At 42.3% G+C, this 15,152-nt stretch overlaps 1 protein-coding gene across 4 annotated transcripts in view; it reads left to right on the forward strand.

Annotated features, from left to right (window-relative positions):
• Window positions 1–15,152, forward strand: part of LOC106605281 (ras/Rap GTPase-activating protein SynGAP-like) — a 111,169-nt gene that overhangs the window by 84,262 nt on the left and 11,755 nt on the right. For all 4 annotated transcript variants that reach the window (XM_082975322.1, XM_082975320.1, XM_082975319.1 and 1 more), the window contains 4 exons: window positions 44–226; window positions 1,009–1,220; window positions 9,088–9,169; window positions 12,877–12,938. In XM_082975322.1, coding sequence (XP_082831448.1) covers window positions 44–226; window positions 1,009–1,220; window positions 9,088–9,169; window positions 12,877–12,938 — 539 coding nt within the window. The remainder of the gene's footprint in view (window positions 1–43; window positions 227–1,008; window positions 1,221–9,087; window positions 9,170–12,876; window positions 12,939–15,152) is intronic.

Consider the following 15,152-nt stretch of genomic DNA (forward strand, 5'->3'; position numbering starts at 1 on the left):
CTGGTACATATTCTTCATATCTGCTTTTTGTCTTTTTCCACAGGGTTCTGGCCAGTCGCCCTCGACCCTTAACCCCCCGACCCCGGCCAATGAGAGAACAGTCGCCTGGGTCTCCAACATGCCTCACCTCTCCGCTGACATTACTCTGGAGGCTAACCGCATCGACCGTGAGGAGTTCAAGCTGAAGGAGTACTCCAAAAGCATGGATGAGTCTCGCTTAGACAGGGTAGATGCATCTCTCCCACCACAGCTTTTGCAATACAAAGAATGGTAGCCTAAATTTGACATTTGCAATGTGTATATTTAAAAAACAGTAGATAATTGTCTTAACAATATACTGTAGCTTTGGCATTGAAATCCCAATCTTCTAGGAAATCGACAGTAACAAAACGATGCCTCAAAGGAATGCAGAATTCGACTTAGCAGCATATTCAACAGCAAACTGTGACTAGAGAACCGTAACACTGATCTGAGTCATATCTCCTTCTTAATGCACAGTGCAGATGTCAGGGAAGTGCAAGTCAAGTCTATCAGTGGAGAGCAGATGGTACCGAGACACTTATTTATGAATAATTTAGAAACAGCTGAGGATGAACTTGAACAACAGTGAGTCATTGAAAATAAACAAACTTTTAGCTCTCATATTCATATTTGACCGCAGACTCCTCATTACCACATTTCTTTGTCCGAGTGAAGGTGTGTTCAGTCAACCCCCAAGAACATTTGTTGGTTGCTTAGCCGTGTGTTGCTAATAAACAGTATGACAGTTGCTTAACTATTTTTATATTTTCAATATACTCCCTTCTGGAGTTATTTTCATAACAGACATAGCTAGATCTTTGTGTATAGTGAGCAAGTGAATAGGGATAAACGGTGTGCCTTAGACTTTAGTGAACACTGGACAACAATGTGGTTGCCTCCATATTCCATGGTGACTTGTCGACGTGTATGACAATTGCTCAACCATTTTCTATTTCCAATGCGTTCTCTTTTCTCTGTCTGTCTCAGGTAAAGGAATACGAGGAGGAGATCCATTCCCTAAAGGAGCGACTGATCATGTCCCACAGGAAGCTGGAGGAGTATGAGAAGAGGCTCCTTTCCCAGGAGCAGCAGACCAATAAGATCCTCTCGCAATACCAGAGTCGCCTGGAGGACAGCGAGAGGAGGCTACGGCAACAGCAAGTGGAGAAAGACTCCCAAATTAAAGGAATAATCAACAGGTAAAAAGAGGGGTGGTGAAGGAGAATGGAGATGTAGAGAGAAAGAGAAGACGGGTGTGGAGAGAGCTAAAATGGAGTGAAGAAAATAAATTAATGTATTGTTGAGAACAAACTGTCTGATTACATTTATCCAAGAAATATCCAACAATCTTCTTTAGGCAGGTGCTGATTTTTGGAAATAATCTGGGGAATATTGACGAATATACAGTATATGAGAGTCTAGATAATGTATAGTTATGAAATACATACATTCATGTATGGAGAAATAATGGGGAGGCCTCAACCTGCACACTCAAATGTATGCAGGGATATTTTAATTTAAAAAAAGTCAAATGTAACTTTTATTTAACTAGACAAGTCAGTTAAGAACAAAATCTTATTTGCAATGATAGCCTACCCCAGTCAAACTCGGACAATTGTGCGCTGCCCTATGGGACCCCCAATCCCGGCCAGATGTGATACAGCCTGGATTCGAACCAGGGACTGTAGTGACGCCTCTTGCACTGAGATGCAGTGCCTTAGACCACTGTGCCACTCGAGAGCTATATATATATATATATATATATATATATATATATATATATATATATATATATATATATATATATATATATATATATGGGACAGCTTCAAACTAACTGCACATTCATTTGAAAGGTGAGAGGTCAACAGTGAAATCCATTCATATGAATAATTCATGTATGTATGCAAATACTTTAGGCAATTGGTTTTCACCCAGTTAGTAGGAAAATGTTCATTGAACATTCTTCTTCTGACTAATGTTGACAAATTGACTTGAGATGAGGAACTTGAGAGAGGAAACTATTTGTGTAAATGTTCTGCTTTTGTCCAACACTTCTAATAATCTGCAAATGATAGTTAGATATGTGTCACAGGGAACTTTGCTACTTTTAATCCATTCCAGGGAAGAAGAAATGGAATGAAGACCGAGACAGTCCCTGGCTGTACTTAATGGAACCAATCCCATCCATAACCCCATAACTTGGTGCATAAAGAACCCAAAAGACATGTTTAGGCCCTTTGTGCTATTGCACTATTTGGCAGCCATTTTATTGCCAGTATATCAAACAGTTTTTTTCCTTCAGTAGTTTACCTGTGTCATCTGTGGTGATTATTCCGATAATCGTAAACTGAGAGGGATTCACCTAGATTGAATCGAAAAGCACAATAATGGACTGAAAGGTGACATCATATGACTTCTATCTGCCCTATACAGTATGAGGCCATAATGGTGTTTTTTATAAAAATGCATGAAACAAAGACTAAGGTAGTACATGACATCTTGTTGTCATCACCATAACAGCTTGACATGAGGATGAACAATGCCAATCTTTACAAACTGCGACCACAGTTTGATAGGGAAATACTATCTTATGATGTGTAAAGAGAACACAGAGTAAACCTAATTTAGCATCTAAATGACAAGTTCTCCTTCCCCTTTGAAGTTAGTTTGGGTGATGGCATTGTTACAGTTAACAAGGTAATCTAGAGGATTCTACAAGTAGTGGACGGCTGCAAGGTTTTAAGACCGATTCATATGCTGTCAATGAATGAGATACTATTTGCGTTTTTTTTTAATTATTGATGGTAGAAAGTATGTTTCAAGCAATTTCAGTGGCTCAAGTAGTTATATCCACTGTCCTCCAAAAGGATAATTAACCATACATTTCACAAAACCCAAACTTCTATCATTGCTTTTCAAATGTCATTCATCATTCTTCTTAGAAACGACTTCAGATATTCTTTGAAAGCCTTTTTTTGCGATTTATCTTGGTGCCTCTAGAGTATCAGTTATGTTTCTTAAGAGGAATATGACAGATTATATTATATCAAAGAATATCAGACACGCTAGTGTAACACACTTTATCTAAATGTTATCAATACCCTACTGAAGTACCAGTACTGTACCAGCCATACCAATAAGGATACTTTAAGATTCTATATGTACATTTTGTTATGATATTACCAATGTAATTAACTATTTTAATCTATTGAAATAGCAATATTTTAGCATTACGAGATGTGCAATAATAGATTACATTTAGCATTTATGAACAGAAGCATTACATATATGCATGTAGGCCTACATTCAGGCACACAAATATATTGAGTATGTATACCTTACATGCATAGATACATCTATCATATGACCATACATACAGAACTCATACACTTAAAGGTTTTTTCAGGTCCCATTCAGTATCAAATGAACCCATATCAACATAAATTATATTGAGACTTCTGCATGTATGACCATGGATCCTGTAAATCCCTAAATACCATAGATACAGTACTGTAAAAATAGTTAATAACTTATATCTTTGATTTACACATGGCTGTATAGTGTATTTGAACAGAAATGTTAATCGTGTAGCCAGATGGATATTGCTGCCATTTATCTAAAGTGTTAAGATTTATATCTGTTATAATTTTGCTGTATGTCGTTGGTTTAAGTTTTTATCTGCAGTAAGTCATAGGAAACCGAATGGTAAATGGTGTCGTCGTTTGCTAAAGTTAGAGCTTTGAGAGAGTCATTTTTTGAGATACGATGTGGAACAACAATTGTTCACTATCATAAGATTGCCTCTCTTTTGGCATTGTAGCAAGCATAATATTGGTAGTCTGTATAGATGTATAATATTACATCAGTATTACTTTGAAAGTTTTCATAGAGATATAACTTATCACTGTGCAATAAAGTCATTTGGATTGATATGGCAAATAGCAGCACATAGTGAGAGTTTACTGTTGATGTACATACAATTGACTACATATCATGTGACCTTTGACTCACCCAATCGCCTGCCTTATTTCTATGTAACAGACAAGTCAGACATCATGACCTGTCCCTGACCTCATATTGACAAATAGCCACATTGTTTTGACTGCATGTAAGACTTGACCTGACAAGCACACTACTTGAACTTGAAGTAAATAGATATACAGGTTTAGTTTTGATACTTATCACCCATGTGAATCACTGTCTGCCTTTTTTAGAATTCTACTGTACACTCATGTTACATTTCATTGTTTCTTAGATCGGTGCCAATGTTTCAGTCAGTGCATACGTTTGATTCCTTTTCCCTTTCTTATTTTTGTCAAATAAATCCCTGTACATTATTTATGTAATAAAACATCTAACACCAATGTTTGAAACTTCACCTGTGGATTTTCATTATTTATTAATGTTAAGCATCAATTTAGTTGTATGTTAAGCATAAAGATATTCAGAGAATGCTTTCTCTGCGGAATTGCGACAGCTTGATATGGTGGCAAATGACAATGGGTGATATGTTATCCTCTGTCCAAACCAACCACTAATTTTGGAATAGTTTGACTAAAATCTGTGCTATTTCTGTTTTTAGCTCATCTTATTTGCTCAGTTTTTGCACCAATCACATCGGCTGCCTGGTCCTCACTTTCTCTGTTGCCACTGCATAATGTCCTATACAGTTCCTTCAGAAAGTATTCATACCCCTTGACTTATTCCACGTTTTGTTGTGTTACATCCTGAATTAAAAATGGATTTTAAAAAAAATTCTCACCCATCTACACACAATAATGACAAAGTGAAAACAGTTTTTTTTTATTTTAGCATTTTTATTGAAATACAGAAATATGTAATTTACATAAGTATTCACAACCCTGAGTCAAAATACTGTATGTTAGAGTCACCTTTGGCATCGATTACAGCTGTGAGTCTTTCTGGGTAAGTCTCTAAGAGCTTTGCACACCTGGATTGTACAAGATTTGCATGTTATTATAACAATGTTTCAAGCTCTGTCAAGCTGGTTGTTGATTATTGCTAGACAGCCATTTTGAAGTTTTGCCATACATTTCCAAGCCGATTTAAGTCAAATGTAACTTGGCCATTCAGGAACATTCAATGTTGTCTTGGTAAGCAAATCCCGTGTATATTTGCCTTGTTAATTTCTTTGCCACATTTTTGGCCAGTTTTATTGTATGTTGTTGATCCAGTCTGTTTTCGCTTATCACAGTCTTTAAACTATAACTGTTTTAAAGTCACTGTTGGCCTCATCGTGAAATCCCTGAGCGGTTTCCTTCCTCTCCGGCAACTGAGTTAGGAAGGATGCCTGTATCTTTGTAGTGACTGGGTGTATTGATACTCCGTCCAAAGTGTAATTAATAACTTAAACATACTCAAAGGGATATTCAATGTCTGCTTTTTTTTTTTAAACCATCTACCAATAGGTGCCCCTCTTTGTGAGGCATTGAAAAACCTCCCTGGTCTTTGTGGTTGAATCTGTGTTTGATATTTACTGCACAACTTATCTGTATGTGTGGGGTACAGAAATGAGGTAGTCATTCAAACATCTTGTTAAGCACTATTATTGCACACCGTGAGTCCATGTAACTTATTATGCGACTTCTTAAGCACATTTTTACTCCTGAACTTATTTAGGCTTGCCATAACAAAGGGGTTGAATACTTATTGACTCAAGACATTTCAGCTTTTCATTTTTAATTCATTTGTAAACATGTCTAAAAACATAATTCCACTTTGACATTATGGGGCATTATGGGGTAACCCCAGCCAGTGACACACAATCTCAATGTAATCCATTTTAAATGTGGAAAAAGTCAAGGGGTGTGAATACTTTTTGAAGGCACTGTATATAAATGTGTCATTCCTTTTGTGTAATTAGTCCTCTCTCAGCATTCTGTTCATCTCAGGAGTTTAACACTCTGAAGTTCATCCACTTTGTCAGCAATTTTTCACAGCTTTTCTGGATGACTTTAAATGAAAACAACCATGTCATTCAGGTGGAAAGTAGATGTGATAAGATTGAATACAATGAAATCTATAATGAGCAAAGCAGAAGAATTTCATTACCTCAGAAATATTGACCAGGTAGGAGTTAGGTGTCACGCCCTGACCATAGAAAAGCCCTTGGTTCTCTATGGTGTAGTAGGTCAGGGCGTGACTAGGGGGTGATCTAGTATGTCTATTTCTATGTTGGTGCTAATATGGTTCCCAATTAGAAGCAGCTGTTTATCGTTGCCTCTGATTGGGGATCATATTTAGGTAGACAATTCCCCACCTGTGTTTTGTGGGATATTGTTTGTGTTCGGTTGCCTGTGTGCACGTCATGACTTCACGTTTCATTGTTTCTTTATTGTTTTGTTTGTTTCACGGAGATTAAAAATATGTGGAACTATACTCACGCTGCGCCTTGGTCCGCTCATTACGACGATCGTGACAGAATATCCCACCAAACCAGGACCAAGCAGCGTGTTCACCAGGTAAAGGAGTTTTGGACATGGGAAGAAGTGATGGGTGGATGCGAAACACTTCCTTGGCAGCAGACGGAAGGTAATAATGGAGGACAGTGACAACGCCAGGATTCGCGGCCACAGAAAGCCCAAGGACAACCCCAAGTTTTTTTGGGGGGGGGGGCACAAGGGGTGGCCGGTCGAGCCAAGGAGAGTGCCAGAGCCCGAATGGCAAACTCTGGAGCAGCGTGTCGTCAGACCACGGCCACAGAAACCCCAAGATTTTTTTTTGGGGGGGGGGGGCACATGGAGCTGGCGGCTGAGCCGCGGGTAGAGCCAGAGACTGTCAGGGAGGCAATGGAGAAGTTGGGGGAGAGAGAGAGATGAGAGAGATGTTGTGCAAGTGTGTTCTGCTCAACATTCGACCAGAAGATCCGGTTAGCAGTCTGGTGAAACCTGTGTCGGCTCCACGCATCTGGCCTCCAGTGCGCCTCCCCAGTTTGGTACATCCTGTGCCTGCTCCTCGCACTCGCCCTGAAGAGCGTGTCACCAGTCCGGTGCAACCTGTGCCGGCCCCACGCATCAGGCCTCCAGTGCGTCTCCCCAGTCCGATACGTCCTGTGCTTGCTCCTCGCACTCGCCCTGAAGTGCGTGTCCCCAGTCCGGTACGTCCTGTGCCTGCTCCTCGCACTCGCCCTGAAGTGCATGTCCCCAGTCCGGTACGTCCTGTGCCTGCTCCTCGCACTCGTCCTGAAGTGCGTGTCACCAGTCCGGTGCCACCTGTACCGGCTCCACGCATCAGGCCTCCAGTGCGCCTCCCCAGTCCGGTACGTCCTGTGCCTATTCCCCGCACTCGCCCTGAAGTGCGTGTCACCAGTCCGGTGCTACCTGTACCGGCTCCACGCACTAGGCCTCCAGTGCGCATTCTCAGTCCAGAGATTCCGGCGACGGTTCCCGGTCCGGAGCTTCCGGCGACGGTTCCCGGTCCGGAGCTTCCGGCGACGGTTCCCGGTCCGGAGCTTCCGGCGACGGTTCCCGGTCCGGAGCTTCCGGCGACGGTTCCCGGTCCGGAGCTTCCGGCGACGGTTCCCGGTCCGGAGTTTCCAGGCACGGCGTCCAGTCCTCCTCCATGGCCGGAGCCTTCTTCTGCGCCGGTGGTCAGTCCAGGCACGGCGTCCAGTCCAGCTCAAAGGCTAGCGCCTTCCTCTGCGCCGGTGCCCAGTCCAGGCACGGCGTCCAACCCAGCTCCATGGCCGGAGTCCTCCTTTGTGCCGATGCCCAGTCCAGGCACAGTGTTCAGCCCGGCGCGATGGCCGGATCCGGGGTCTGGGCGGGGGCTACGACCTGCACCGGAGCCGCCACCGACACTAATCACCCCCCCCTCCCCATTTGGTTTCAGGTTTTGCAGCCAGAGTCCGCACCTTTGGGGGGGGGGGGTGTACTGTGTACTGTCTATGGTGTAGTAGGTCAGGGCATGACTAGTGGGTGATCTAGTATGTCTATTTCTATGTTGGTGCTAATATGGTTCCCAATAAGAGGCAGCTGTTTATCGTTGCCTCTGATTGGGGATCATATTTAGGTAGCCATTTCCCCACCTGTGTTTTGTGGGATATTGTTTGTTTGGTTGCCTGTGTGCACGTCATGACTTCACGTTTCGTTGTTTCTTTATTGTTTTGTTTGTTTCACGGAGATTAAAAATATGTGGAACTATACTCACGCTGCGCCTTGGTCCGCTCATTATGACGATCGTGACATTAGGATGTCATATGTACCCTTGTTCATTGAATCTCCATCACCAAACAGCTGATCGCCATCTTGGATTTGACTTCATGATTGCAGTGACTTTTAATTCATCCTTCACCTTTTGTGTCTGTTGAAGAAAATATCAGAACCATTGCCTTGAATGACCCAGATCTTGAAATTCCAGAGGCAAGTATTTAATGATCCATGTACCCTTCTCTGGGAAAGAGTTCTGATGCTGAGTAATCGTGTCTAAATGTGAATTTGCACGGCAAGAAAAATGTCCTATGGAGACTGTAGCAATAAGCTTCCAAATATCCCTGCAAGCTGACTCTTTTGAAATGGTTATAACAAGGATTTGGAATCTCTATCATGTTGTCAGTTCAACTATTCCATGAGGATGTATTACTAATTAAACCCCATTCAGAACACGATGACCGGCAAAACACCACAATCTAGACATCATTAGGCATGATTACATTGGAAAACACCCTGAATTGGATAGACACATCATGCTGAATTCCTTGGGGAACATGGAAATATGCACTTCAACTGCCTCAAAAATGCTTCCTCGTATTACTGGAGCAGTGTATGTTAAACAGTTACAGCATTGGATGAATAGATTATAATTTGGCTACCAGAGGTTTTAACAACACTACTATAGACCAGGTAATGGGTATAATTGACATGTCAATGTTTTTCAGGGCAATGACAGATCCAGCTTGCACCTGGATAGTCTTTATAAGCCTTACGCATTACACTTAGCTACTTAGTTTCTAGTTAACTCACAATTCTCTCACAACTGTTTGAACTCTCGCTCTCTCTCTCTCTCTCTCCTCTCTCTCTCTCTCTCTCTCTCTCTCTCTCTCAGACTTATGGCTGTGGAGGATGAGATAAGGGGAGGAGCCGTGGTTGAGCCGCCAAAAGCTAACGTTAGGGTCTTCGCCGATCAGGTCTGTGATTTTCTTCTTCCGGTCGCCATGTCTGTAGGATGGCCTGTGTCTTTCTCTCTATCCTTCTCTGTTTTCATCTCTTTGTTGATTTGTCCCTTATTTTGTCTAGACAAGTCCTTGGGTTTGGGTAAGACTGTCATTTGTCTGTCAATCCGTTTAGGTGCTTTGAAGGTCAAAGAACGTCTGTTTACATCTTGTGTCTGTCTCTCAATCAATCTGTTTATATTATGTCTGACCACATCCGGGTTGTAATCAAATCAGCGTCTGTGATAACTGTACATCTCAGACACGTCTATCAACTTTGTGTGAACTATATGTATTAAGTCAAGTTGTATTACCACTCCAACACAAATGCAAGACATAATACACGACTATTGAACAGTTTTGGTCTTGAGGATGAGTTAGTTTGTCAGGCCGACAACGTCTCCAGCATCCACACTCAATGTCTCACGGTCCATGCTTTTAGCCAGCCACTCATCTCCTATCAAACTGGTCAGGCCCGCCCTCAAGCATGAGTCATGCTGCAAAGACATACCAGCTTTCAATGTGTGTGTGTGTGTGTGTGTGAAAGAGAGACAGTGTGCCAAACCCCAATGTCTCTTGCAAACGACATCACAGATATATGCTCAAGCTTCTTTCATTCGTTTAAATCAAATCCCTGTTCCACCAGAAGATGAGTCCCACCCAATCGCTTCCCCAATCCAAACTCCTTCATCCCGATTATTCAGACTGAGCATGTCAACGTCAAGTTGTGTTACCAGTCTAGTCTAACACAAATGCAAGACAGACATAATACACGACTATTGAACAGTTTTAGTCCTGAGGATGAGTTAGTTTGTCAGGCCGACAACGTCTCCAGCATCCACACTCAATGTCTCTCGGTCCATGCTTTTAGCCAGCCACCAATCATCTCCTGTCAAACCGGTCAAGCCCACCCTCAATCATGAGTCATGCTGCAAAGACATGCCAGATTTGTGTGTGTGTGTGTGTGTGTGTGTGTGTGTGTAAAAGAGCGAGCGAGAGAGACAGTGAGTATGTGTCAAACCACAATGTCTCTTGCAAACAACATGACACGTACGCTCAAGCTTCACTGAGTCCCACACAGCCACTTCCCCAATCCAAACTTCTTTATCCCAATCCGAGTCAAATCAGGCTCAATAGAGGCAACAGACATTTTCTGACATGCAGCGATAAAAACAAATGCAGAAAGTTTGAGCGGTGTGAACAGACAGTGCTCCCACTATGTCCCAGATAAGAATGCAGCTGAACGCAGCACCCCTGCAAGGTGTCGAACGGTCAGGGCTTCAGCCACGCTTCCTCGAGTGAGCAGTGATTTAATGCGTCTCTCCTGTTATTTCTCCATTCAGTACACAGCTCCCCCAGAGAGAGAGAGAGAGAGGGAGGGAGGGAGGGGGAGAGGAAGGGAGGGAGAGGGAGAGATTAGCCAGAAAGGCTGAAACTGTGGTTGAAAGGGTGTAAAGCCGTCCAGCGATGCATGGCGTTGTGTTCAGTTGCCAGACAAGCAGCAGACCAGAGTTTTGCGCTCGCGCTGGTTCCACTCGGTCGAACGTGGCCAGTCTGTGGTTGACATGTAGTTGAGGGAGTGTCATGGAATTGGAATCTATTGGTTCTTTCTGAGGGCTGAGAGATACAGTTTGAGTAGCTCTTCCCAAGTGGTTGTAGGAGCGTTCAAGGCTGGGCATCCATCTTGACATTGGTTTTGTTTCCAAGCTGAAAGAGGCAGATTTGCTATCCAACATGAAGCTGTTTGGGTCTCTTCCTAGACACAGTATCAAATCACAGCAGTCCAACATGGAACTTCTGGTGCCATTCATTATTTACATGTCATGATTCCACCTAGGTTTTCTTTTTTCTCATGTTAATTGTCCATTGTCATGCAACCACACGGACATTTCTGTGTATCTCCATTGTTCTGAAGGTTATAGTCAAGAAGATTATAAAAGGAAGCCATAAATTGTTGTGGGGTAATTGTTTGTGTACCATTACATTCCCATCATGGCTATGCCCAAGCAGAGCATGTCGGCATGTTTTAATGATTGCGTTTCCAATATCTGTCACTATTTGCAGTGAGCTGGCTACCATACAATCACTTGTCCATCGCCATGGCAGCAACAAGTGTTTAATGCTGGGTGTCTAGGTGGGGGTGTCGGTGACTCATAGGGTTCATGTTCACGTTATCTTTATTATCCCAACAGTGGGCAGTTCACTCTGCTTTCAGCTTTTTACGTGGAATTTGTGGATTCATATTCCTATAGCATTATGTTGAGAATACCTCCACCCCCTCTCTACTAAATATCTGGTTTTAATGGGATTTCATTGTCAAACTTGATTAAATAAGTTAATTTAATAATATTGCTTGAGTTTTTATTACTACTGTTTATACAAATGTTTTATCTTAATTTGATCACTCTGTTGTAACAGAATTTTCCTGTTCAGCAGGAAATGCTAACTTCTTTGTATTTGAGGGTTTAAAAAGCTTCAAACGTTTGTAATTTCCACTTTAAAATGTTTGACTTGATTTGCCCTATTGAAAAATGTATCAACCCCTACAAACATATCCGTTAATTATTATCCACATTCCTGTTGGTGCAGGATTATTTTCCTGCTGTGAGAAACTGGTCCAATTAAGATATTACACCTGTAGGCAGCAACTAGTGGTAGGACTCTTGAAAGTACAGTAGATCAACCTGTCCTTGTAATGACTCATAACAAATACATCATCATTTGGATGTTGTACTGTACATATCCTCTCCAACTTAATGTTATATGTTCCATGCATCATTGTGAATATAATGCATGTCTCACTTTACATGGTTATCTCTATCACATCAGTTATCTACTGTCTCTATAACCTTGTATGTGTTTAAGTGTGTTATGTGTCATTCAACCTTTTTTACATGTGTATGCATATTTATATTGTTTAACTCTGTTTTTTAATACTATTTATTCCTTGTTGCAGTAATAGTGGTGTTTATTACTTTTGCCAATGTTTACTGCATGTTAGCAGTAGCATGACCTTTTGCCTCAACTTCTAACCCCTCAGCTTCAGAGGAGATCAGAGATACCATTTTTCTGGACAAGACTTTTCAGTCTTTGGATCAATGAATAACATTTAGCTTGATTTAAAATGCAGCTATCTTTACTGCTAAACCAACTCAGTGTCCTTGTTGTTAGTGTCCGCCCTGAGATTGGAAGGTTGGGAGTTCGATCCCCGGCCGAGTCATTACAAAGACTAAAAACGGGACCCAGTGTGTCTCTGCTTGGCTCAGCATTAAGGAGATAGGTTGGGGGCTATGGCCCTGCGATAGAGTAGCATCATGTCCAGAGGGTGTACTTGTACATCAAGCTGCCTCACGTTCTGGCTTGCACAAGATGGCAACTTACCATCTTTACTGCTGCATGTGTGTATCAACAGCCTTGGTTTGCTTCCTCAGCATGCAGACTTGGTTGACATGTTGGGCCCTCTTGTGCTTTCAGGCTGCTGGGTTTGTGTTGGCGCGAATGGTGGTGTGTGTTTGTGTGTGTCCTGTGGGCGTTGAGTATCCCTAATGCTCCTCAACCCTCAACACCCAACTTCTACCTTTTACTTTCTTCAGTGCACACATGCCTAGCCTCTCCTCTCCTCCTTTTCTCTATCGTTCCTCTCCTCTTCTCCTGTGTTGATGAGATACGGTGATTTCTCTTAGGGGAGGCGCCAATCCATCCTAGTCCAGCCCCGTCTCGCGCCCGTTCCACCCCGAGTACAAAGGTAATAAACCAACCAGCATACACATCAGTGGTACTGCCTCTCTCCATCCATACATTCTGCCTCTTCACTTTGATTCCTCCACTGTACTGTATGTGCGTCACTGACCGTATGCAGCACCAACAGAAGTACTTATTGACTTACACAGACATGTCTTATACAGAAAATCACACGTATTATCAACAGCAATAGTCTTTCTTTCTTTACCTATTGTTCACATTATTTTGGTTATTTTGATTTTGTCAACAGCAATTTGAATAATTTCGAGCTTTACTGTAATATAAAATCAATAAATGCTGGAGCTGAAATATCAACCCAGAGTCAGGGGTAGACATAACATAGTAAACAAAAATCTGGGACACTCAAATTAGTATGATCGTTATGTTTGATATGGCATGTATTAATATGTGGATGTCCATCATCCATTTCGTATGATATATTACAATTCATAAAATATGCTGCAAATTTGCAATATGTATGATATGTTAAGAATTCCAGTTTGTTGTGGCTAACGTTATAAGTAGGTGGCTAACCCTAACGTTAGCTAGGTGGCTAATGTTAGTTAGGCTAGGGGTTAAGGTTAAGGTCAGGAGTAAGGTGAAAGAGCAGAGGAAGGGTTAGCTAACATGCTATGTAGTTGCAAAGTAGCTACAGTGAGGGAAAAAAGTATTTGATCCCCTGCTGATTTTGTACGTTTGCCCACTGACAAAGAAATTATCAGTCTATAATTTTAATGGTAGGTTTATTTGAACAGTGAGAGACAGAATAACAACAACAAAAAATCCAGAAAAACGCATGTCAAAAATGTGATACATTGATTTGCATTTTAATGAGGGAAATAAGTATTTGACCCCCTCTCAATCAGAAAGATTTCTGGCTCCCAGGTGTCTTTTATACAGGTAACGAGCTGGGATTAGGAGCACACTCTTAAAGGGAGTGTTCCTAATCTCAGTTTGTTACCTGTATAAAAGACACCTGTCCACAGAAGCAATCAATCAATCAGATTCCAAACTCTCCACCATGGCCAAGACCAAAGAGCTCTCCAAGGATGTCAGGGACAAGATTGTAGACCTACACAAGGCTGGAATGGGCTACAAGACCATCGCCAAGCAGCTTGGTGAGAAGGTGACAACAGTTGGTGCGATTATTTGCAAATGGAAGAAACACAAAAGAACTGTCAATCTCCCTCGGCCTGGGGCTCCATGCAAGATCTCACCTCGTGGAGTTGCAATGATCATGAGAACGGTGAGGAATCAGCCCAGATCTACACGGGAGGACCTTGTCAATGATCTCAAGGCAGCTGGGACCATAGTCACCAAGAAAACAATTGGTAACACACTTCGCCGTGAAGGACTGAAATCCTGCAGCGCCCGCAAGGTCCCCCTGCTCAAGAAAGCACATATACATGCCCGTCTGATGTTTGCCAATGAACATCTGAATGATTCAGAGGACAACTGGGTGAAAGTGTTATGGTCAGATGAGACCAAAATGGAGCTCTTTGGCATCAACTCAACTCGCCGTGTTTGGAGGAGGAGGAATACTGCCTATGACCCCAAGAACACCATCCCCACCGTCAAACATGGAGGTGGAAACATTATGCTTTGGGGGTGTTTTTCTGCTAAGGGGACAGGACAACTTCACCACATCAAAGGGACGATGGACGGGGCCATGCACCGTCAAATCTTGGGTGAGAACCTCCTTCCCTCAGCCAGGGCATTGAAAATGGGTCGTGAATGGGTATTCCAGCATGACAATGACCCAAAACACACGGCCAAGGCAACAAAGGAGTGGCTCAAGAAGAAGCACATTAAGGTCCTGGAGTGGCCTAGCCAGTCTCCAGACCTTAATCCTATAGAAAATCTGTGGAGGGAGCTGGAGGTTCGAGTTGCCAAACGTCAGCCTCGAAACCTTAATGACTTGGAGAAGATCTGCAAAGAGGAGTGGGACAAAATCCCTCCTGAGATGTGTGCAAACCTGGTAGCCTACTACAAGAAACGTCTGACCTCTGTGATTGCCAACAAGGGTTTTGCCACCAAGTACTAAGTCATGTTTTGCAGAGGGGTCAAATACTTATTTCCCTCATTAAAATGCAAATCAATTTATAACATTTTTGACATGCATTTTTCTGGATTTTTTTGTTGTTATTCTGTCGCTCACTTCAAATAAACCTACCATTAAAATTATAGACTGATCATTTCTTTGTCAGTGGGCAAACAT

The sequence above is a fragment of the Salmo salar genome, chromosome 05 (genome assembly GCF_965601325.2).
Source record: "Salmo salar chromosome 05, fSalSal1, whole genome shotgun sequence".
Classification (NCBI taxonomy): domain Eukaryota; kingdom Metazoa; phylum Chordata; class Actinopteri; order Salmoniformes; family Salmonidae; genus Salmo; species Salmo salar.